Genomic DNA, 23,893 nt, shown 5'->3' on the forward strand with positions numbered 1-23,893 from the left:
TTGAAGGGCGTTACACGATTCCTAGATCCCGTGCTAGAGGATATTCTGGGCAGTTTGGGGAGGGGTGAGGACCATTACTTGTCTACAATCAAGGTAAAATATCATATAACTTCAACACACACTTCCACTGCGTTTTAAGCCTCCTACTCATTACAGTACCTCATGACTAACAAAACATTAGCAAATCAGAAGAATTACAATGGAAGGAAAACTAAAAAACAGTGTCTATTCTTTGTGCAAAAATAATGTTAAGTAAAAAGATTATCGGTGTGTGTTCTTTCAATTCTCACTCCTTGTGCTTCGCTGTGTAGTATTTATCTAGTGGGCGTCCACTCACATTATGCGTTTCCTGTCCAGATCAACCTGTGGATTTTTGTTTAGCATGCAGTTTGAATCGCATTACATTAATCGTATATATGTAATAGTATATTCGATTCCGACTGTTTTCCATTTGCAAGCAGCTGTTCGGGGTAAAACTACGTTAAGTTAGGCTTGATCAGATTAAGTAAGATCTGTTTTCAATATGTTATGACAAATTTGTCATCTTTTATAAAAAAAAAAAAATTCATTCAGCAATCTGCTAGCTCAGTGGTTACTCGTCCCAGCGCGACGAAGAAAATATAACATCTCTACAATAAAAAAGGCAACACCAGAAAAAAAAAGAGCATCAGATGCAATAAATTAGTACAGTATACATATGTACGAAAGTACTTACTATACTGTATAAAATCACAAAGGTAATGATAAATCACAAACAATCTTATATAGTTATACATACACACACACACACACACACACACACACACACACACACACACACACACACACACACACACACACACATATATATATATATATATATATATATATATATATATATATATATATATATATATATATATATATATATTTATGTATGCATGTATGTATGTATGTAGGTATATATATATATATATATATATATATATATATATATATATATATATATATATATATATATATATATATATATATATATATATATATATATATATATAAATACTAACTACCTACCTACCTACCTACATACATACATACACACATACATACATACATACATACATAAAAAGGAAATTTAAATCTGCAAAACTGAAAACAACGCAACACAGTACCAGCCAGCAATACATCCGCTTACAGCACAGCCTGGTGGTGCAACACAAGCAGATATACGTAGGTAGTGCTAATAAAGAAGATACCCCACACTACAGCATGACCAAGGGACAACACACTCCACCTTACTACACAAACACTCCAGTACAGGTTTTGTAATCATGTAAGAGAAACACATAGAATGAAAAGAACGTTAAGGAACAAATTGTTTAAGACATCTTTTCTGTTTTGCAAGCGAAAAATAAAAGTTTTTTTTTTTATCTCCCTCATTTCCTGAAATAATAATAACGCTATCCTTACGCAAACCAGACACGGGCAGTCAACAGACACCTTACTCACTCTTCTCTTCATCCACTTCAGCACTACTACTACTACACACACACACACACACACACACACACACACACACACACACACACACACACACACACACACACACACATACACACACTAGAAAGTACACTGCAGTAACAACCCCTCGGCTTTCTCTTGTAGTATTTACCTCGAGAACGAAACGAATGGTGGCGAGTGGTAAGGAGACCCGTCACTGTAAGTGTAACCGTAGCGTCCCAGACTGCCTTTATTAAACCGTACGTCAGACTGTTCGCCCACCAGATAATGGCACTGGAAGTAAGCCTAGGAGTTGTGACCGTGTATCCTGTCAACCCAACCGCCTAATACGCCAGGACGCCCCGAGCCAGCTGTTCATCGTGTCTTATTTATCTATTTTTCTTATTTGTTGTATATTTATTTGTATCCAATTCGTTGCACATTTTAAACATTTTATTTTATATTTTATTCATGTGGGATTCTGTAATCAAAATATCTATCTATCTATCTATCTATCTGTCTGTCTATCTATATGGTTTGACCTCTCTCTCTGCCATGGGTTGAAGCAGTTGTACACCGGTTGATGGATAAGGAAATAATTGGAGGTACAAACTTTAGGGACAAGACTAATAGATGAAGCTAAGGTGTATTAGGTATGTCAAGCTGAAAGATGATGGGCATGTGGAATAAAGCAGAAAATAGATCTATAAGGCAGGAAAAATTGACAGAGACCCAAAATAAATTAATTGATGCAGCAAAAGAAAAAAAAATGCTTGCAATCACTGTCACTGAAAAACTCATAGAAAACCTACTAATGTTGGAGACTCATCTGCTGTGGCTATTACTAACAGTTGTAGCCGAATAAAACGAAAAATACAAACACAGGTATAAGCGAAGAAATCATATGACCCTTACTCCACTCACAAATCATGTCTGTCTCTCTCTTCCTTCTTCCCTCTTTTCCTCCATCTCTCTTTTCCTTCCTATCATACTTCCCTTTTTATACTTGGTTTTCTCCCTTTCTTCCTTACTTGGTTCCTACTTATTCATCCTTCCCTTCCTTACCTATCCTATTCCCTCCATCTTTTTATGCATCCTACGAAATAACTTCTGGTAGCCTAGGTAACCGGCAAGAATATCAGGAAAATTAGATAGATCAGTTCTTGAGGATGTAATATCTGTATGTGGGGTGTAATCTGTAAGAGTGCGAGTGATATCGACACACAATTGACTGTTATGAACGCGTCATAAAAATACAGCAAATAATAGGTACAAAAGATGCACAGTTCAGTAACTCACCCCTAAGTTGTCTCTCTCTGCATTCTTGGTGAGGGAAAACGACAATAATAACAATGGTGGTAGTAGTAACGGTAATAATAATAATAATAATAATAATAATAATAATAATAATAATAATAACAACAATAATAACAATAAAAATAATAATAATAATAATAATAATAAAAATAATAATAATAATAATAATGATCATTACTACAACTACTACTACTGTTACTACAGCTTCTACTGCTATTACTGCAACTACTGCTACTACTGCTGCTGCTGTTCTTGCTAATATGAATTCTGCAACCACTTCTACTACTACTACTACTACTACTACTACTACTGCTGCTGCTGCTGCTGCTGCTGCTGCTGCTGCTGCTATTATTACTGCTATTACTACTACAACAACAACAACAACAACAACAACAACTACTACTACTACTACTACTACTACTACTACTATTACTAATAATAATACTATTACTACTATTACTATTATTACTACTACTGCTGCTGCTACTACTACTACTACTATTACTTCTACTACTACTACTACTACTACTACTACTACTACTACTACTGCTACTACTACTATTACAACTACTACCAGTACTACAACTAAATCTAGTATTAGTACTACTACTAGTAGTAGTACCAATATCAACAACAATAAAAACATCAACAATAATAATAATAATAATAATAATAATAATAATAATAATAATAATAATAATAATAATAATAATAATAATAATAATAATAATAACGTCACACACCACCACAGCACACAGTATACGCCGCAGCTCACAACTTTTCACTCTCACTTTCCGGAATGACAGTGTAGTGAGCTAGCTCCCACTCGTGACTGGAGCCTCACTGCTTCACTCACTGCTTCAGTCTCAAGCATTGCGGCAGCCACCAACTCTTGCCCTCAATAAGTTAACTAACAGTCAAAAGCAAGAGTTTTCAGTGCTGCCCTCTGTTAGTCATAGTTCAAACCTGGAGAGGGAGAGAACTAGATTGATTGAGGTGTGCCTGTTTCTTTTTGTGTTGTCTTAAGATCTTATCCAACATGTTACTCAGTTTATTGTCACCGTATCCAACATGTTTATTGTCATGGCGTACACTCAGGTTTACGTAAAGAACAATATGTGGCATTTTTATGGGCTTTATTTTTTTGTTAGTTTATATCAAAAGAATCTAGTATGTGTCTAAGGTGAAACATTTGCATGTATATATTATTTTTTCTTTCTTTTTATAACACAAACACACTAAAAGAGTCAGGGTGATGGACATACGTAAACATATTGCAAATAATGGAAGTAATCATAAAAACAATCAGGACAGTGGCTGAATATAAATTATCACGAAGAAGCATATAAATAATGAGAATAATAGTAATAATAGTTATAGTAATAGCAATCATTCATTGTATAAACAGTAAACAGAATCTTGTACGTGTTTGGATATGGACGCAATAATGTTCCCTGTGGCTTCCTGTCCGCTGTGGCGTGGAGCGAGGGTTGTGTGGCGGCGCCCCTCCACGCCACCCCGCCAAGGGACAGATCCACGTCTGGGTACCGGGGAATGCAGACGCCACACCCCACCACAGCTCAGCCTCATCACACAACGCAGGGAAGGGCGCTGCACCACACAGGTCTACGTGTACTAATACATCTAACAACTATTGTGTACCTGCAGCAAATACCCAACAATTCAGTCTCGTCGAACACTAGTTAAGTTAACCATACTTCAGGGGCGTTCTCTCGCAGTGTTTTAGCTTTGGGTACGTTTTCTATAAATACTTAAGGTGCCTAACTATTCTTTCTACTAACTCAGAATAGTTTCGCTAAGTACGTGGTCTTTCCTTTCTTAGGGGGAAATAAATCAGGTTTCGTGTCCTGTAACAAACTTCTCATAGAAAAAACACTTGTGCAGTGAAATTTTTTTTGGCGTTACTATACAGGCTAACCGTCTAGGACATTAACTTCATCTACATAACTCCGTCTGTATGACAGGGACCTCTGAGCCCCTTGCCTCTCGTCCCGCCAGTCACTCCATGATGCTTAACCATCTTGAATGATCTTGCACAGACAGCATGACGGGAACCAGAACAGATCTGTGCCGAGGGTGGAACCGGAGCCGTCCAGAGCGATAAGCCGCTTCTGCACGTATTGCTGCTGGCAGGTGGTGGTGAACCCGTCAGGCACGTTGCAGTTGCCAGAGCAGGTGGCGCCGGGACTGTGGATGGAGCAAGTTATTAGTCATCTATCTAATCCAGAAAGACTGATTGGTACCATGCTACTGGTATTTCTAAGCAGTAATATTTTACAGATTATACTCGTACTAAGAAAATGTACGTCTTTAAAATATTTTGCTTCATCTAGTCCACATATTTATCTTTTTTTTTTTTTGCGTATCCTCCACCCAAAAAACATAAAATGATCAAATGTGACTGGATTCCAAAGCAATAGTGGCATACATAATTGCTGCACAATTGAAACTTACATACTCAATATGTTTTGCTTTGTTTTGTTATGTATCTAGCAGTCTATCCATCTATTCACCTATCTTTCGGCCCCCTTGAAACCAATATATATATATATATATATATATATATATATATATATATATATATATATATATATATATATATATATATATATATATATATATATATATATACAGTAGAAAATAATCAAGTATACATTACGCAGTAGTCGTAGTAGTAGCAGTATTATAGTACTCGTAGATGTATGAACACCCAACATAGTCACTCCTTTAATTTCCACCACCATACCTTCACCTCCTGGACGGCCTGCTATCCCAGTACTCACATGCACTTCTTGGTCTGCACCGCCTGTGTGTACTGCGGCGACACTTCCTCCATGTTAACAAGGAACATCCACGTGCCCTTGTTGTTGAGCGCGGCGCGGGGCATGATGTAGTCCTCCTCATAGGGACACAGTTCAGAAGACCCCAGCTGTCTCTTCTGCCGCCGCCGGGAAGACCTCATGATTCTGTGGGTAGTGTGGCCTATTAAGGGAGGGAGCGCAAGGGAAAAAATGATAACAGTAGTCTTGTTTGTCATTACGACGTTGTTTATGATAGTCTAAAGTAACAGACGTGAGAGAATACAAGAGGATGACAGCAGCAACCATGATTTTCTTTCATATGAAAAAGGCACTGGCATGGGGCAACTAAAAAGAAAAAAGAAAGACCAAATGAGATAGCTTCTAAAGAATGAAAGCCAAATACGTCATAAAAAATTTGGAGGATAAGTGTTTCGAAAACTTTCTCTTGAGAGAGTTCAAGTCATAGAAACAAGAAAAACACCGTAGCAGGAATGAAAGATAGCCATTATGAAGCTGTTTGTAGCAATCTAAGGTATTGGGATAGTACAGGTAAGGACGGCAGAGAGGAGAACAGTGGCTATGTTTGTCAATACGAAATTCTGTGTGATGATCTGAAGTCCTAGATGCGGTATTGTTAAGGGAAGGGCACAGGCGGATTATGAAGACAACGTACAAGATAAAGGAGGAAATAAGCATGAAATATATCGGTGTAAATAAAGATATGTATTAGTATTGCCAATGAAAGCCATGATAAGAATAGGATAATGTTTTCAACAACATTATATGCTGGTATGCCTTTTTACAGATTGTTTATAGAAATTGATTGATTAAATGTTTAATTTAAATTCATTCCCAAAGAGACTTTTTTTTTTTTCATTTACACCATGTGGGCTTTTCACGGGAATTTATGGGCTAAAGGGGATACTGAGAATATGATTAGTTCCTTTTTCTGTAACAAAGCTTACTGACCGTTACTCGCGTTTTTTTTTTTTTTTCTATTTTCCTATTAGGTTGCAAATTTAGATGTCACTTTGCACTTTACCGATACATGCATTGAGACTACCACACTAACTGATAGTACTGGGACGCATTTTATACCATAAGGTTTGGGTATAATTATAGACCATTTTATTGATTGACATTCGGAAGGGTCTACAGAGGTCAGAAGACTAACCCGTTAAATATCATCACACGTCTTCATATTTATTTTGGTTGCTACTTGGTAATTTTATACAGCTTCAAAATCTCATATGGGAACTGAAATAATGAAGGCTTTAGACCATTAACCTTCTGACCTCCATAGACCTTAGCTAGTGTAAATAAAATCGTCTAATCACACCCAAAAATCAAGGTGAAAATGCGTCCCACTACTGAAGGGGTTAATGGCCACAGTCTTCACTATTTTAATCCCCACATAAGTTTCTAACGCTGTATAAAATCACTAAGTAGTACTGAAGAGGTTAAGAAATCCACTTATTGAGATTAATCCCCACATAAGTTTCTAACGCTGTATAAAATCACTAAGTAATACTGAAGGGGTTAAGAAATCCACTTATTGAGAGCCACACTGTCACTTGCTAACATACAGAGACCACTTACTTTCTCCACCAGGGCTGAGGCTTTGGTGGTGACCTGGGAGGGGTCGGAGGGGGCAGATACCGAGTCAAGTAAGAAGAGGAGGGGGTAGTGGTCTTCCTGTAGCGGGGGTACGGTCCTTCGTTGTCATAAGGAGGGGCTGGGGTTCCGTAGTGGTAGGGAGCGCCCCCGTATGTGGAAGTGTGATGGGGAGCGCTGTATTTACTGGGAGGGGGTATAGGGGGAGGAGGAGGATGGTGGTAGGGTTTGGAAGTGGTGGAGAAGTTGTTCTGGCGTGGAGGGAGGTAACTGTTGGAGGGCACCGAGGGAGGAGGAGGAGGAGGGGGAGGACCGTAGCTCTGTCGCGGCGGCTTGTACGTCTGGTGTGGCTGGTCGTAGGTTTGTCTAGGTGGTTCATAGGTCGGTCGCAGTGGTTCGTAGCCGTACATGTTGACTGGTGGCACGCTCCTGAGGGTGAGAGGGAGCAGGAGAGAAAAGGAAAGAGTGAAAAAGAGATACAATATGCTACACGCTTATAAAATAAATTCTGATCAAGATGAGTAGCATTATATTAGCTTAATTTTGCTCACATTGCTTTTGTATGTAGGAGTTACACAGTATCTTCTTCCTCTCACCCACTGCACTGGTAAGTTCTAAAAGTTTCCCCTCTTCTGTATTTCCTAACCTCCTTTCGCCCTAGAGTGTTTACAAAGTGGAGACTCAAGACGCCAAGGTATCTGAAGTGTGTGTGTGTGTGTGTGTTTCACTGTTTGATCTGCTGCAGTCTCTGACGAGACAGCCAGACGTTATCCAACGGAACAAGCTCAGAGCTCATTATTTCCAATGTTCGGATACGCCTGAGACCAGGCACACACCACACACCGGGACAACAAGGTCACAACTCCTCGATTTACATCCCGTACCTACTCACTGCTAGGTGAACAGGGGCTACACGTGAAAGGAGACACACCCAAATATCTCCACCCGGCCGGGAAATCGAACCCCGGTCCTCTGGCTTGTGAAGCCAGCGCTCTAACTACAGAGCTACCGAGCGTGTGTGTGTGTGTGTGTCCTAACTGCCTCTTACACTGAAACACATAATTCCAGGGACATTTTCCCTCACGGCACAAGTCTATGCTTTGTAAACTTTCGATACTCCATTCAAAAGTTAATACAATCTTTCAGTCATGTTATGTGTTTCCTGACTGTACGTTACTTCTTTGGACTTCCTATATATCAATACTTACCTATTTGTCTCTACTCATCTTTATTACCTCTGGAAATATAAATCTTTTCTTTATTTTCATCCTATATCCTATACCTTACCTTACAATTTCCATTAATGTCTTCCTTATCGACCTGTTTACCTGTCAGTCTGTCTGTCTGCCTAAATCTGTTTGCTTTAGAAGTAAAATTTCTAATCATATGTATTTTCACCTCCCTCTCTAACAGACCTGTCTTATTGTCTTTCCTACTTGTCTGTCCACTTGTCTTTCTTCGTGTCTGCCACCCTGTCTGCCTAGCCGTGCATGTTTTCTAAGTAACATTTCTAAGTAATATTTTCTGTATTTTTGCCATCCTGCTCAACATACCACCTGTCTGTCCACCTGCCCGCCTCGCTGCCCAAGACTCACCTGGACTCGAAGACGTAGGAATCCCGACTCTCGTCCATCAGCATGGAGTCCACGTCGAACATCTTGTTTTCCAGGAGGTAGAGAATGCGTTCCCTGAGAGAGAAAGAGAGAGAGAGAGAGAGAGAGAGAGAGAGAGAGAGAGAGAGAGAGAGAGAGAGAGAGAGAGAGAGAGAGAGAGAGAGAGAGAGAGAGAGAGAGAGATTAGCATATTTGGTAAATTTTAAAAATGCTGAATATTCCTTCACCATCACTTGGGCAACAGAAAAAATCCTTACTTTCAGTTCTAAAAATTCCTCCCTGCTCGAAAAAATAGAAGCTCAGCATAATTCAGGACTGTCAGCTGAACATTTCATATTTACATACGAATATATTTCTTTTTATACCAACACATGCACGAAGCAAGACTGCCATTCCAACCCAACCACACGAGACACAGCGCGCTCTTATCATCCAGGCCAGTGTCATATTAACCTTAGTTTGGTATAGCTTCTTCTGACCTTGATATTTTGGCCTTGTATAAGTTTAGATGAGGATTTTGAAAGACAACACTCGCCATTGGATGCCATCGATAATTTAGAGAAGTCTCCAAGTGCTTGTAGTTCATTTGATGAGTCAGATAGCCTAGAGGTACTAAAATAGCATTAAAATGAGCAGAAAACGATAGATATTGCCGCGACATAATGCAAGACGTTTAGATGTTTGCTTTTACTATCTTCAAACACCTTTAAGACTGATTGACTTAAGGAATCCAGCAGCCTTTTCATATTACTACTTAAACGAAAAGTAAATGACAAGATAATTCCTATTGATACTCTGTAATTCTTGTTCCATCTCCTTGCAATCATAAGAACCTCAGAACATAAGAAAAGCCATCAGGCCAACACGTGGCAATCCCTCTTTTCAAAACATGTCTTCTTACTTTTACCTCTCATCCCCATAAAGATTTGCCGAATCCTCCTTTAAAAGCTAAATAATGAATTGGCACTAACATCCTGATTCCTACCACTCAGTTTGAAAATCTCTCTCTCTCTCTCTCTCTCTCTCTCTCTCTCTCTCTCTCTCTCTCTCTCTCTCTCTCTCTCTCATCTAACCAAGCTGGAACCCTTTATCTTTTTTTTTAAATATATTTATTCTTATATCTGATTTCATCCAGTTTGATTTCATCACTTATTCATTATTCCATCTTTTTTTAAATAAAAATTTATGAAGTCTGAAACTTGTCTTACTTGTTCTTCAAATCTCCTTTTTTAAGTCAACTTATGAGACTTCAACCCGTCACTTATGTGTCACCCTTATCCTCTTTAAAAAAAAAAAAAAAAAAACACACCTTACATGCATTGGTCACTTACTTGGGATATTTCTTGTGGTCGATGCAGAAGGTGTCTCGTGGGTCCTGGACACAGTCAGGCGTGCCCCCGTCAGTGGAGGGGAGGAAGCCATTATTGGGGTAGGCGGGGCCCACTTCAGAAGGCATGAGCCCCATCACCAAGAAACTCACCCCCAGCACCACGCTCCACTGTGAGGGACGAGAGAGAACGGAGGGTGTTACATTACATACTATGACTGATGATGCTCGTGTTATGATTGTAGTTGTTTTTGGTAATAGAAGTCGCAGTAGTAGTAGTAGTAGTAGTAGTAGTAGTAGTAGTAGTAGTAGTAGTAGTAGTAATAGTAGCAGTAGTAGTATAATTTGTACACTCTAAAAAGGCTCCTGGAGTTTTAACATATTGTAGCTTATTAATAACGTAATTAATTTGATTTAAATGATACTTGTTTTCTGTTGATCAACGCACTTATTACAAGGATAGCTCACGGTTTTCCTCAAGATCTGACAACCACACATTCCCTGGGACACCATTCAAACCGAGACCCAGGAGCCACTTTAGAGTAAAAAGACTGTAGTAGTAGTAATGGTAGTAGTAGTAGTAGTAGTAGTAGTAGTAGTAGTAGTAGTAGTAGTAGTAGTAGTAGTAGTAGCAGTAATAGCAGGAATGGACGCAGCAGCAAGAGTAGAGTAAGTAATGATATAGTCAAAGAAACAATTAAGTGGATAGAAAGATGGAAATCTGTATAGATCTGTAAATTGATTTAGGGACACACACATACACACACACAAGATACCAACACACACACACACACACACACACACACACACACACACACACACACACACACACACACACACACACACACACACGTTTCAGCAAAGAAAAAAATCCCAAGAAAGAGAAAGGAGAAAACTTTCCCGCTCCCTTCCCCTTCGTACACCAGCACACCTTCACGAGAGAAGGAGAAACGCGGTGCCTTATGAAAACCTGGCCAAAAAAGGCACCTGATGCTGAAAACACTACGACGCGCAAGAGAAATGTTGAGAAAAAATCATTGCCACTCTGTAAAACGTACGATACCCACGAATCTCTCCTTTTTTTTCCTTATTATTTTTTTCTTTTTTTCTTTTGGTGTGTGTGTGTGTGTGTGTGTGTGTGTGTGTGTGTGTGTGTGTGTGTGTGTGTTTCTCAGATGGGATTGTTAAAAGCGAAAGGAGAGTTATTTTGAGGTTTTTCTTTTTTCTCATATTAGTCATCTGGTGTTAAATAAAAAAAAATGCCACGTACAGGCCAGATGACTTCTTGCAGCTTCCTTTGTTTTCTTATAATATTGTTCTTTTTGTTTGATGATGTGTAGTCTTGCATGTTCCTTTTGTTGACGTATTTAAAGGCAAAAAAAACTATAAATGCGTTGGTCGTCTGGTGTCAGGTCTTTGTATCTAAGTATATTATTGCTCACTTGATGGAAAACTCATTTTTTTATGCACGCTAGCCATCTGATGATAGTTCTTTCTCTGCAGTTTTAATGAACTTCTCTTTAAAGGACTCAACAACAACAACAACAACAACAACAACAAAATAATCATCATCAACAACAACAACAACAACAACAACAACAACAACAAAAACAACAACTACAACTACAACTACAAACACCACCACCACCACCACCACCATCACTGCCAACCCCTCTAACCAACACACCAGCATCCCATTCAAAATCAGCAAGAGTAACTCAAAACACGCCGAGGTATGGATGGCGCTTCCTCTCCTCATGCTTGAAACGGATGCAAATGAGAAAAAAGCTGGAAAGATTAAGCCTCCTACTCCTCCGTGTTACCTTTTGCCTTCCTTCTGCCACGCCATCCTTCCCTTTACAACCTCCTTCCTTCACCTATTCCAAGACAATTTCGATTTTCCTTTTCATGAAATACAACAAAATCAAACACCCTTACTTTGTTCATTTTAAACCTCCTTTCGTCCATCCCTCTCCTCATTCTCTCTGTGCAACCTCCATTTCTTCATCCATTCTAAGTTTTCCTTCTTCTGTCCTACACTTAATTCCCTCCTTATACAGTCTCTCTCCCTTCCTACTTCCGTCCCAGAAGCACTAAAAAGCCAAGCAACCAAGAAGAACGAGACACGAAGAGAGTTTAAGAGGCGTATGTTTGAGGTCAGGAGCTCCTCTTTCCACCTTCCTTGCCACGGGTCAGGGATAACACGGGTACTAGCAGGAAGGGAGGGGAAGGGAAGGGAAGGGAATGAAGGAGAAAGAGGAGGAAGACGGGAAAGGAAAGAAAGAAAAGGAAGTGAAGGGAAGAGAAATTCTTAGAAATATAAAAAAAGAGAGAGAAGAGAAAGGAGGAAAAAGGAAAATGATGAAGGGAGAAGGAGTACAACAACGGAGACGAGGAAGCGAAAGAAAGCAAAGGTAAGGTAAGGAAAGGGAAGGGAAGAAAGAGAAGGATATGATGTTGAAGGGATAATAGAAAGGAGAAAGTGGAATGGCTAGTCTTGTAGAGGAAATTTCTTCGTGTTTTCTTTTTAACAGTAAAGTTAAATTCACAATATGAAGACAGATGAGATGATCAGCAAAGGTAAAGGACACACTCACACACACACAAACACACACACAAGCTCACACACACACACACACACACACACACACACACACACACACACACACACACACACACACACACACACACACACACACACACACACACATACACACACACAAAAGACTAAGCAGCATACCACACACTCTTTTATCCCCGGTCACCTTTAGGCAGTGTTACGTTCTATACACAACACACACGTCCCACCCCAGATGCATCACACCTGCACCTAAAAAGCAGAGACCAAAGACTAGATCATCAGTGACAATCGCCAAATAGATTCATGTAACTAATAACCTTCCACACTCCTTTGTACCGTACTTAACCCCTTCAGTACTAGAACACGTTTTTACTTAGAGGTTTGTGTACGATTAGACCATTTATTGACATTAGGAAGGGTCTATGGAGGTCAGAAGATGAATGGCCAGAGTCTTCATTATTTCACTCCCTACATGAGTTTCTGAATCTGCATAAAGTCATCAGCTAGTAAGCAGAATGAATATGGAAATGCGTTACGGTACCGAAGGGGTTAATATCTTGCCTCAGTTGTAAGTTTCTTGATTTGCTAGTAATGTAAAGTGTCAAGTTTTATAAGACAAATTGGGGAGCTTAGAACTACGAAAAAGTTAACATACTCAACGTTTTAGTACAGTAACTCGTATCATCCCTCATTTTAAAGTTTCCTTGTTTGCTGATACTGTTAATAGACAAGTTTTACTAGGCAGTTATATTAAAGAACTTAGAACTGAGAAAAACGTATATACATATGATTTGAAATGAGTTGATCCAGGGTACTTGATTTCTGACTTTGAGTGTCAATACTTGTAGTGCATACCTTCCTTCAGTTCTAACTCCCGTGATTCACTGATACTCTCAATTAGTTAGACTGGTTAGACTTTATAAGAAGGCAGTAAGAATAGAGGACATACAACTGAGAAAAAAAAATATGTGCACGACTGGAAATGAGTGAGACAAACAGATTAATAGACTTCTGGCCATATATGATCGTAATTTCTTTCTCCTTCTTCCTCTAGCTCATCTTCATTTTTCTTTACCTGACCTACACCTTGAGAGTTCCACGTGAGGGAGGAGGAGGAGGAGGAGGAGGAAGCAGAGCGCGATTATAGAGCCACACACACACACGTTTCTCTTTCATTCTTGGGCAGGATACTATGACTGGGAATCCCGTGGCCCTCCCTTCAGCGCTTCCAGGTAGAAATAGAAAGTTGCGTAGGCAGTCCCAGTCACTCAGTCCTTCAATTCCGCGCCCTTCAGCTGGCAACACGAGGCACGATGCAGGTAAACAGTATCCTGGAGAGAAAACTTTCCTTCACTTTCGACCGGTTTAAAATGCTCCCTCGCCTCGACTCTTCTTCCTCCTCCTCCTCCTCCTCCTCCTCCTCCTCCTCCTCCTCCTCCTCCTCCTCCTCTTCCTCCTGCTCCTCCATCTCCCCTCCTCCAACTGGCAACAGGCAATGGAGAGATGAACGCCTCTACATCATCGCGACCCCGCCACCACTCATCCGCAACGCCCCTTCCTCTTCTTCCTCCTCCTCTTCCTCCTCCTCCTCCTCCTCCTCCTCCTCCTCTTCCTCTTCCTCCTCCTCCTCTTCCTCCTCCTCCTCCTCCTCCTCCTTCTCCTCCTCTTCTTCCTGCGGCTGGTAGATTTAAGAGCCTCTAGAAAGCGGCGAAGTTGAAGGGTTAGGAAAAGAAGGACGCAGAGGAGGAGGAGGAGGAGGAGGAGGAGGAGGAGCAGTAAGACGAGGAAGGAAATGGAAAAAGGAGAGTCATGTACGCCACTGCAACCAGAAGGAGAAGATTATTTCCTTTCTGTTGCTTCACTAAACTTCTCAAAAACACATGCACAGCTTTTATAACCCCACAATGCAGCACACTCCACAAATACTGAAGGATGCTATCAATGTCAATGATTCTCGCTGCGGCATTCCCTCTCACGCACCCCCAAGCTTCTAACACGGTGCCGAGGCCGCGGGGAGGACAAGGGTCGAGGGGAGGTGCTTTCAGAATAACGGGGGCTTAGCAGGGCGCCTACCGGAAATGTGTTAAGGGCATTCCAGCGAGATGGCAGACTGAGGAGGAATGAAAGGAGGTGAAGCGGGGTACGACAGGGTATATCCCAGGCAGGTATTGAGAGGAGGGGCTGGGGAGAGGAAGGGGCCCGAAGGAAAAGGGTACACGGGTATGTGAAGAAGGGGAAAAGGAGTGTGAGGGGGAGGGTACCTGAGGGAAAGGATGGGACGAAAAAGAAAGGTAAAAGACGTGAGAAAGGAAAAGGAACGTGAGAAAAAGGAACTGGCGTAAAATAGGGAAAGGTGAGTAAGATCGGGTAGGGACGTAAGGGAACGGTGGGGGGGGAGACGTGACGAAGGGGAAGGTGCGTGAGGGAACAAGAGCGTGCGAGTGACAAGGAGTGTAAGGAAGTGGAAGAGCTTCGAGGAAGGGGGAATGGATGCGAGGGAGGGAAAGGAGCTGCCAACTGACTGGATTTCTTTTCTTATTTGGCGTGTGGTGAATATTATAAAATCATAAGCACGGGCTGGTGGTAAAGACCTTTGTTGGCAAGTCAGAGAGAGAGAGAGAGAGAGAGAGAGAGAGAGAGAGAGAGAGAGTTGTTAATACTTTCATGTGACTTCTTACTGCGCATTCATGTTCCAGCAGTCAGTCAGTGTGTGGCCAAGCTACTTTGATCATTGTTGTAGGATATGTTAGATGAGAACAGGTAACTTACTTTACTTGACCTCTTGTAACACTGTCAAATAATACCCGGTGTGGCTGATGTCTATGTAACTCAAGGGTTAATTAGTCAGTGAGCACCAAAGACGGAAAAGAGACGTAAATTTTCAGTTTCGCCAATTGTCATTCACCCAGAAAGGAGAGACGAAAAATTTAGAGTCAGCATAGACAGAGAAAGAAAATGTAAGTGTCCATTGCTTCAGCCACTGCTATTTACTCACACTGAGATGAGTAGAAAAAAGAATATTAACTTTCTTTAACAAATGTTACCTATTAAGGAGCAAGTAAGAAAGTAAGATAGGAGGGACTAAATTTAACTTTCCTCCAGCAATTCCCATTTACTCAACATCAAATAAAGAGAAGAAAAAAACAGAATTCTATTATTTTCACAGCAATTATTTACTAGACAAGAAAACAAGGAAAGAAGAGACAAAATTTCCAGCATTTCAACAATTCTTAATTCGCCAATTACCAACAGATCAAGAAAGTAAGCGCTTTTTCATTTCAGTTTTTTTCTTTGACTGTTTCTAGCAACAATTATTTATTATTTAGTAGGAAACAAAGAAGTCACAAAAATTTCGTTCTTACAAGATTTTTTCCAAGCCAATTACCAACTGAATAGCAAAGAAGACACAACATTTTCACTCTTCCAAACAAGTGGCATTTTATTCTGTTATCGTCAATAAGGACACACACACACACACACACACACACACACACACACACACACACACACACACACACACAGAGAGAGAGAGAGAGAGAGAGAGAGAGAGAGAGAGAGAGAGAGAGAGAGAGAGAGAGAGAGAAGCCGCTAAATTTTGCAGTGTTTCATAAATTTTCACTCAGACACTTCAACAGATCATGAAAGGAGACACAAAAGTTTCCACAGTTCCAACCAGTTGTCATTTTAGTCAACCAACGTTACAAGAAAAGTGGAGAACATAGCATATTTCTTTTTCTTTTACCAGTCTCACTCAAATTAGTTACCGCTGAAGAAAAGAGAAGAGCCACAATACATGCACTGTTTACATCCTGCGCCAGTAAAAGAATCACTCAGCGGTCAGTGGGAGCAATAAAGAGGCTTTCTATTGCGAGCATCAATCATCCGCGGCGCTTTACGATCGGTGATAAAAGTTTTAGGACTCACCAGATCACAGGGTTGATGCCATTGTCTGCTCATATACATTGTTACTCTGCTGTTTCGTAACCGTGTCGTCTCTCTCTCTCTCTCTCTCTCTCTCTCTCTCTCTCTCTCTCTCTCTCTCTCTCTACTGTTTCTATTTTTATCACTGCTTTTCTTTTGCTGCTTTCCATTTCGTCTTTCCAATGATACTTCTTTCCATTCCTCTATCCTTATTTGTTCTGTTTTTTTTTCTTTTCTTCACTTTCTTTTTCTCCTTATTCATCAATTTTTCTTTTTTTTATCTATTGCATTTTCTTTTCTTTTTTTTTTGTATTTTGTGAGTTCTCTGCGCTCTTTATTATGTATTTCCATCTTTATTTACATTATTAGTCTCCTCCTTTCATACCTTTCTCTTTCCTGCTGTATAACCTTCCACGGACAACATCATATTCATTCATCTCTCCTCCTCCTTCCGTCTCACCCTCACATCTGCTTTCCCTTCCCACCGCATCGCCTTGCCAATGCTCGCCTCCTGCTCCTCCTCCCTCCTCCTCCCCCTCCTTCTCATCCCGCCACCTTTTCTTCCCGTCTGATAACCCCACAGAGGAAAGAGCAGTAAAATCTTATAATATCCTTCGTGTGTGTGTGTGTGTGTGTGTGTGTGTGTGTGTGTGTGTGTGTGTGTGTGTGTGTGTGTGTGTGTGTGTGAGTGAGTGTGTGTTAATTTGTTGAACAGGTTCGTGCATTTTCACATCAACATCTCGAGACGTATTAATTGAGTACACACACACACACACACACACACACACAGAGAGAGAGAGAGAGAGAGAGAGAGAGAGAGAGAGAGAGAGAGAGAGAGAGAGAGAGAGAGACTGAACATCTCTTGCACCAATTAACCTCAAATTGAGCAGAATGTCTCCAGAATCAAGGTTAGTTGCTGATTTCTTTAAATTAAGCCTTTTTTCTTCCTTCCCCTCTTCCTCCTCCTCTTCTTCTTCCTCCTTCTAAATTGTCCCCCTCTTCTCTTTATCTTTTTTTTTCATTATTCTTCCCTTTTTTGCTGTTTCTTTTATTTGATTTTATTTTACATTATCACATTATCGTAACAACAACAATAACAACAACAACTACTAATTTTACTACTACTACTACTACTACTACTACTACTACTTATACTGTTGCTACTACTATTCCCACGACTGTTACCACCACTACCACCACCACAAACTACCACCACTATTTTACCTCCACTTTTCACAGTCCTACACGTCTTGCTTGTGTCGAGAAAGAGAATGTTTACACTTTACAATGCGGCTCTTCTAAAGCATCGGCGTGTCTGTTTAAATGGCAGGCGTGCTGAGCTGGAATGAGAGAGAGAGAGAGAGAGAGAGAGAGAGAGAGAGAGAGAGAGAGAGAGAGAGAGAGAGAGAGAGAGAGAGAGAGAGAGAGAGAGAGAGTTTGTGTGTGTATGAGCGCATTAGAAAATCTTGTGAACGACATTAGAAGTTCATTTATTTTAGCTTTATTCGTGTGTGTGTGTGTGTCTCTTTTATTTTCCTCTTTTTTCCTGTCTTCAAGTTTTATGGTGGCACGAAGCAGGTTATAAGCATTGTTTCCTCCTCATCTTTGCACCAAGCACTCAACACACAAACACTACAGCAAAGGAGCCAATTAGAGGAGATGACGTGGATGATTATACCTGATAACTTCTCTGACGGGGGAAAAACAAAGGAACAGTTAAAAAAAAAAAAAGAACAAAACACACCACGCCAAATATGTGAAATTTTGACTTACATGCATACACACATACGCACAAAAAAAAAAAAAAACTGCTTGCAAAACTTTCTTATGGCCAAACGTGTACAGCAACAACAACAAAAAGAGGCAAAGTGAAGGACTGTGTATGTGAGAGTGTAAGGGGAGGAAGAGGAAAGGGGAAGTGAAGAGGGGGAAAAAATGGGGAATGGAAAAAGAGGAGGTGACTGTAATGGTAATGGGAAAGGGAGGGAGGGAGGGAGGGAGTGAGGGAAGTTAAATGGAGTGGGGAGGAGGAGGAGGAGGAGGAGGAGGAGGAGGAGGAGGAGGTCAGGTTAATGAGAGGTGAACATTGATTTATAGGCGTGAAAAGTAGGGCTTGGGTTTTCCTCCTGCTCTCACTCTCCATTAGTCTGCATTCCCTTTCTTTTTCCTCCCCCCCATCTTCTCTCTCTCTCTCTCTCTCTCTCTCTCTCTCTCTCTCTCTCTCTCTCTCTCTCTCTCTCTCTCTCTCTCTATCTACTATCTATCTATCTATCTAATCTATCTATCTATCAATGTGTGTGTGTGTGTGTGTGTGTGTGTGTGTGTGTGTGTGTGTGTGTGTGTGTGTGTGTGTGTGTGTGTGTGGGCCTTTATTTCCTCCTTCTCGTTCTCCTTCTATATTCTCCCTTTTCTATTTTCGATCCCCTATCCAACGTGCATGTGTGTGTGTGTGTGTGTGTGTGTGTGTGTGTGTGTGTGTGTGTGTGTGTGTGTGTGTGTGTGTGTGTGTGTGTGTGTGTATGTGTGTGTGTGTGTGTGTTTCTTATAGTGCTACGAAGGTTAGCAAAGAACGACTATGGAGACAAAAGAGTCACGAATTATAGAAAAAAAGCCAAGATATGAGTGAGCAAAGGCAATACCTAAGTGGATCATCATGGGATGAGATGGCGTGATGGAGAGGGAAGGGATGTGACGCGGCGCTTCTGTCAGTGACGGGAGAAAAATGACCAAGATGACTTGCACTTACACTTACGTATTCCCACAATCAGTTTGCGTACGAGCTGCGGGAACCCATGAAAGTGAATTTTACGTGCATAGAATCGGGTGGACGTCTTGTGTTGGCTGTGTCTGAGTAGGAGTGTGGATTAGCAGGTATGCAGCGTCAAGCTCGGAAACCCAGTAACCTGCTCTGCCATACTTAACTTTATAATGTTTGGCCTTTCATTTTCAAGTCCTTTTGATGTGCTAAGAATATATCAACTGTTCAATTGTGAAAGTTTATAAGTAGACCGTCAGCAGATCAGAGAACACAAGATTGAGGACACACGTAAGATATCATGCCGCATGGTACTTATATATTGAAAAACGACACACAAGAAAGAACATACACAAAACATAGGAATGAGAAACTGCAGGAAGCAACCTTGTCCTTATACAAATAACTCATCATCCTCAAATCTGTCTAATCTTTACAGGCTTCCCATTAATCCAGCACTAACAATCTAATTACGAGGTTCATACTATTTACTTACAACTATACTAAAAGAATAGCATTTTCCTATATTGTGCTCTATTTATTTATTTATCGTATTCCCTCAGCAATAATATCCTAATAAAGAAGTCCATTAATTTACCTACCAATGAATTTGCAAGCCAGTTTCTTCCTATCTCATTTGTAAATCTAACTTTAAAGCTCAAAATCATTAATATGCACAGAAGATCAAGACCCACTTAATAACAAACACTTCTAGTCACCAGTTCTGAAATCAAATCATTCTCATTCCGCATGTTTTAGGGGCAAGAACATGACACGCATTGCGATTCTTGTAGTACACAACTTCAGACTAGAGAAACGAGAGGGAGATGGAGGGCGTGTCTGGAAAGTGAGTTCGGGAAGTGTCTAATGAGAGGATCCATTAGGCGTGGCTCTGAATGGACAAGGGGGGTAACTCTAGATGGAAAGAAAAACACGGTGCAGGAATGAATCAGCAGCGAGATGTCTTATGGCGGTACGACTTCGACTTGTTGCGTTTCATGAGGGAGAAGTGAGGCGTAAAGGTGAGGCAAAGGTGAGGCGCAGGGCCGTGTGAGAGAGAATGAGGTTTGGAGAGAGAGAGAGAGAGAGAGAGAGAGAGAGAGAGAGAGAGAGAGAGAGAGAGAGAGAGAGAGAGAGAGAGAGAGAGAGAGAGAGAGAGAGAATGAATGGATGGATCAAAGCGATTAAACAAGAAAATGGGCTGAAATTTGAAAAAAAAGACGAGACATGGAAAGAGAAAGAGAGAGAGAGAGAGAGAGAGAGAGAGAGAGAGAGAGAGAGAGAGAGAGAGAGAGAGAGAGAGAGAGAGAAACAGAACATATATAACCAAGAACACAAACACAAAACCCCGTAACAAACCTAGAATGTTGATCAGCGGCCCACTTATCACAATCAGTTCGTCGGAAAATAAAACCCTGACGTAATATGGGGACTCACTCAAGCGGAAACACACGCGCGTACCTGGGAGTGTCTAACCTCCGTAGCGGGTCACTACATACGATGCTCTCGATGCGCCGGACAGTAAAACGAGAGGAAGCAAACTGCATGCAAATTGGCTAGTGTGTATGAGATGATATAGGTGAGAAGTTAGTATGAGTATGTGTAGATGTGTGTGTGTGTGTGTGTGTTTTTTGGGTCGTATTATCTTCAGTCTTGGATTGTTCGTAATCTATGTGGTTGTATTAATTTTTTTCTATTTTTCTTCTTTTTCTCTTACGTTCTTGTATTTCGATATCTTATGGTATTCATGTTTTGGATGTCTGTCTGTGATGTTGTTATTTATTAGAGTGTTCATTAGTCATGCTTGTGGTTGTACATGAACAATATCTATCTTTCTATTTATCCATCTGTCTACTTATCTACTTACCTATCTATTTGTCTATCTGTCAGTTTGTTTGTCTCTCTCTCTACCTATTCATCTATCTGTTTTACCTATCTACCTACCTATCTATCTATTTATCTATCCATCTATCTATTTATTTATCTATCTATCTATCTGTTTGTCTGTCTGCCTTTTTATCTATCAATTTATCTGCCTGTTTTACCTATATACCTATCTACTTATCTATCCATCTATCTATTTATTTATCTATCTATCAATCAGTTTGTTTGTCTGCCTGTTTACCTATCTCCTTATCTATTTATCTATCTATTTGCCTATCCACTTATCTATCTATCTATCTATCTATAAATACATCTATACATTTGTTTGTTTTTTTGCCTGTCTGTCTATTCATCTACGTATTTCTCTACTTTCTTAGCTGTCTGGCCTCTTATAACTTTTCTCCTGTTTTCAGTTTATTGGCAATTAAAAAAAAGATACTAATGAGATAATTACTCTCTCTCTCTCTCTCTCTCTCTCTCTCTCTCTCTCTCTCTCTCTCTCTCTCTCTCTCTCTCTCTCTCTCTCTCTCTCTCTTTACTCCTTATCTACTAAAAATAACAATTAAACAGACATATGCAAATATTATGACCAACCCACTATTCATATAAGGGCAGCCAAAGACAAGCAAACACGCAGCGTTCTTCATTAATACGTGAGCAAGCAAGGTAGTCTCGCATCAGCAACAAATAATAAGACGCATTTCTTCTTGTCACACACATAAGGCGGCGGTACCAAAAGAAGATAGAGAGAGAGAGAAAGAGAGGGAGAGGGAGGATTGGAGAATAACGCTTGACCAAGGAAATATCATTAACCTTACGAGGAGTTGTGTGTGAAATTAGTGGCGTGGAACGAATAAGTAAATAAATCTTGACGACTGAACCGAGTGGAACCGAGATAATGAAGCGGATAAACGAAATATGATTAAATGGAGATAATGTACAGTTGGATGATGAACGGAAAAAGTGAGAGAAGGACAGAGGAAGAGTAAGTAATAAGCGGATGATTGAGATATAATTACGAGGAATAAGATGAGATGAAAGGAGAAGGAAAGAAAGAAAATGAAAACGAAATATGATGGATAATTGAATGGAGAGGTGGAAAAGATAGGGCAAAGGAAAGAAAGAATAGGGAAAGAATGACATAATATGACTTAACAGAGAGAAAGAAAAATAAAGATGAGGAGGGAAGGAGGAAGAAGAGAAGAGAAGAAAATAGAGATTGATCCAGATAAAAGTGAATATAGAGAATACAAGAAATGATAGAGAGAAAAGGTAAGAGGGAAATATGAAGGATGGGTGATATACAACTGAACGGAGAAAAGAAAGAAGAAAATAGATCATGGAAGGAAAAGAAAAGAGGCAGACAGAAAAAAAAAAATTGACGTGATTTTTCTTGTTCAGATGTATTACAAATATATCAAGGAGAAACTGCATTCCTGACAATATGAGTGGAGCAGGTGAAGGAAGAAGAAGAAGAAGAAGAAGAAGAAGAAGAAGAAGAAGAAGAAGAAGAAGAAGAAGAAGAAGAAGAAGAAGAAGAAGAAGAAGAAGAAGAAGAAGAAGAAGAAGAAGAGGAAGAGGAGGAAGAGGAGGAATAGGAGGAAGAAGAAGAGAAGGAGGAGGAGGAGGAGAAGAAGGAGGAGGAGGAGGAGGAGGAGGAGGAGGAGGAGGAGGAGAAGAAGGAGGAGGAGGAGGAGGAGGAGGAGGAGCAGGAAGAGGAGAAGAAAAACAACAACAAAAACAGCAACAACATGATGATTACGATGACAGGAATGATATTGATGATGATAATGATGCTGATGAAATTTTAATGATGAAGATGATGATGATGATGATGATGATGATGATGATGATAAGCAGCAATAACAACCAACACCATCATCACCACCACCACCATCACCACCATCACCACCACCAACAACAACTACTAGTAATACATATAGGAGATAAGGAGGAGTAGGACAAGAAGAACACGAAGAACAAGAAGAAGAGAAGGAAGAAATAAAAGAGAGAGGAAGGAGGAAGAGGAGAATAAGAGTAGGGCAAGAAGAACAAGAAGAAAAGGAAGAAATAAAAGAAGAGAGGAAGGAGGAAGAGGAGGAAAAGAAGTTTCAGTGCTTTTCAATACAAGTAATTTCATCTATAAACTCTTCTGGTCAGACAAAATTATCCCAAAGATTTCCTGTCTCGCTTTGCTTTCCCTTTCTCCTGACTCACGATTGCTGGACGGGACGATAAAACTGGAGACAACAACAAGGAAAAGAGAAAGGGAGAGGCGAGGCAATAAGGAAGAAGAGGAGAAGCAGGAGGAGGAGAAGGAGGAGAAGGATGGGGATAAGAGATAACGAGACGAATGAATTGGCAGGAGAAAATCCTTTAGAAATGGAGAATGGAAGGAGGAGAGAGAGAGAGAAGAGAGAGATTTGAGAGAGTAGAGATGATGATAGAGAGAGAGAGAGAGAGAGAGAGAGAGAGAGAGAGAGAGAGAGAGAGAGAGACCCTGATCTACACACTCCTACAAAGGGAATGGGATGGGCAGGTCAAGGAAATAGATAAGGTTGAAGTTTCTGGGAAATCACA

The 23,893-nt window shown here is 40.4% G+C and overlaps 1 protein-coding gene across 1 annotated transcript in view; it reads right to left on the reverse strand.

The window, feature by feature from the left end:
* Positions 1-3,917: 3,917 nt before the first annotated feature.
* LOC123516936 (pollen-specific leucine-rich repeat extensin-like protein 3) overlaps positions 3,918-23,893 on the reverse strand; it is a 107,524-nt gene continuing 87,548 nt past the window's right edge. The window contains exons 3-7 of the mRNA XM_045276724.1: positions 10,177-10,343; positions 8,828-8,920; positions 7,218-7,661; positions 5,601-5,783; positions 3,918-5,004 (exon numbers count right to left, since the gene is read on the reverse strand). Of these exons, the coding sequence (XP_045132659.1) occupies positions 4,830-5,004; positions 5,601-5,783; positions 7,218-7,661; positions 8,828-8,920; positions 10,177-10,343 (1,062 nt within the window). The 3' untranslated portion in view covers positions 3,918-4,829. The remainder of the gene's footprint in view (positions 5,005-5,600; positions 5,784-7,217; positions 7,662-8,827; positions 8,921-10,176; positions 10,344-23,893) is intronic.

The sequence above is a fragment of the Portunus trituberculatus genome, chromosome 41 (assembly GCF_017591435.1).
Source record: "Portunus trituberculatus isolate SZX2019 chromosome 41, ASM1759143v1, whole genome shotgun sequence".
Taxonomy (NCBI): Eukaryota; Metazoa; Arthropoda; class Malacostraca; order Decapoda; family Portunidae; genus Portunus; species Portunus trituberculatus.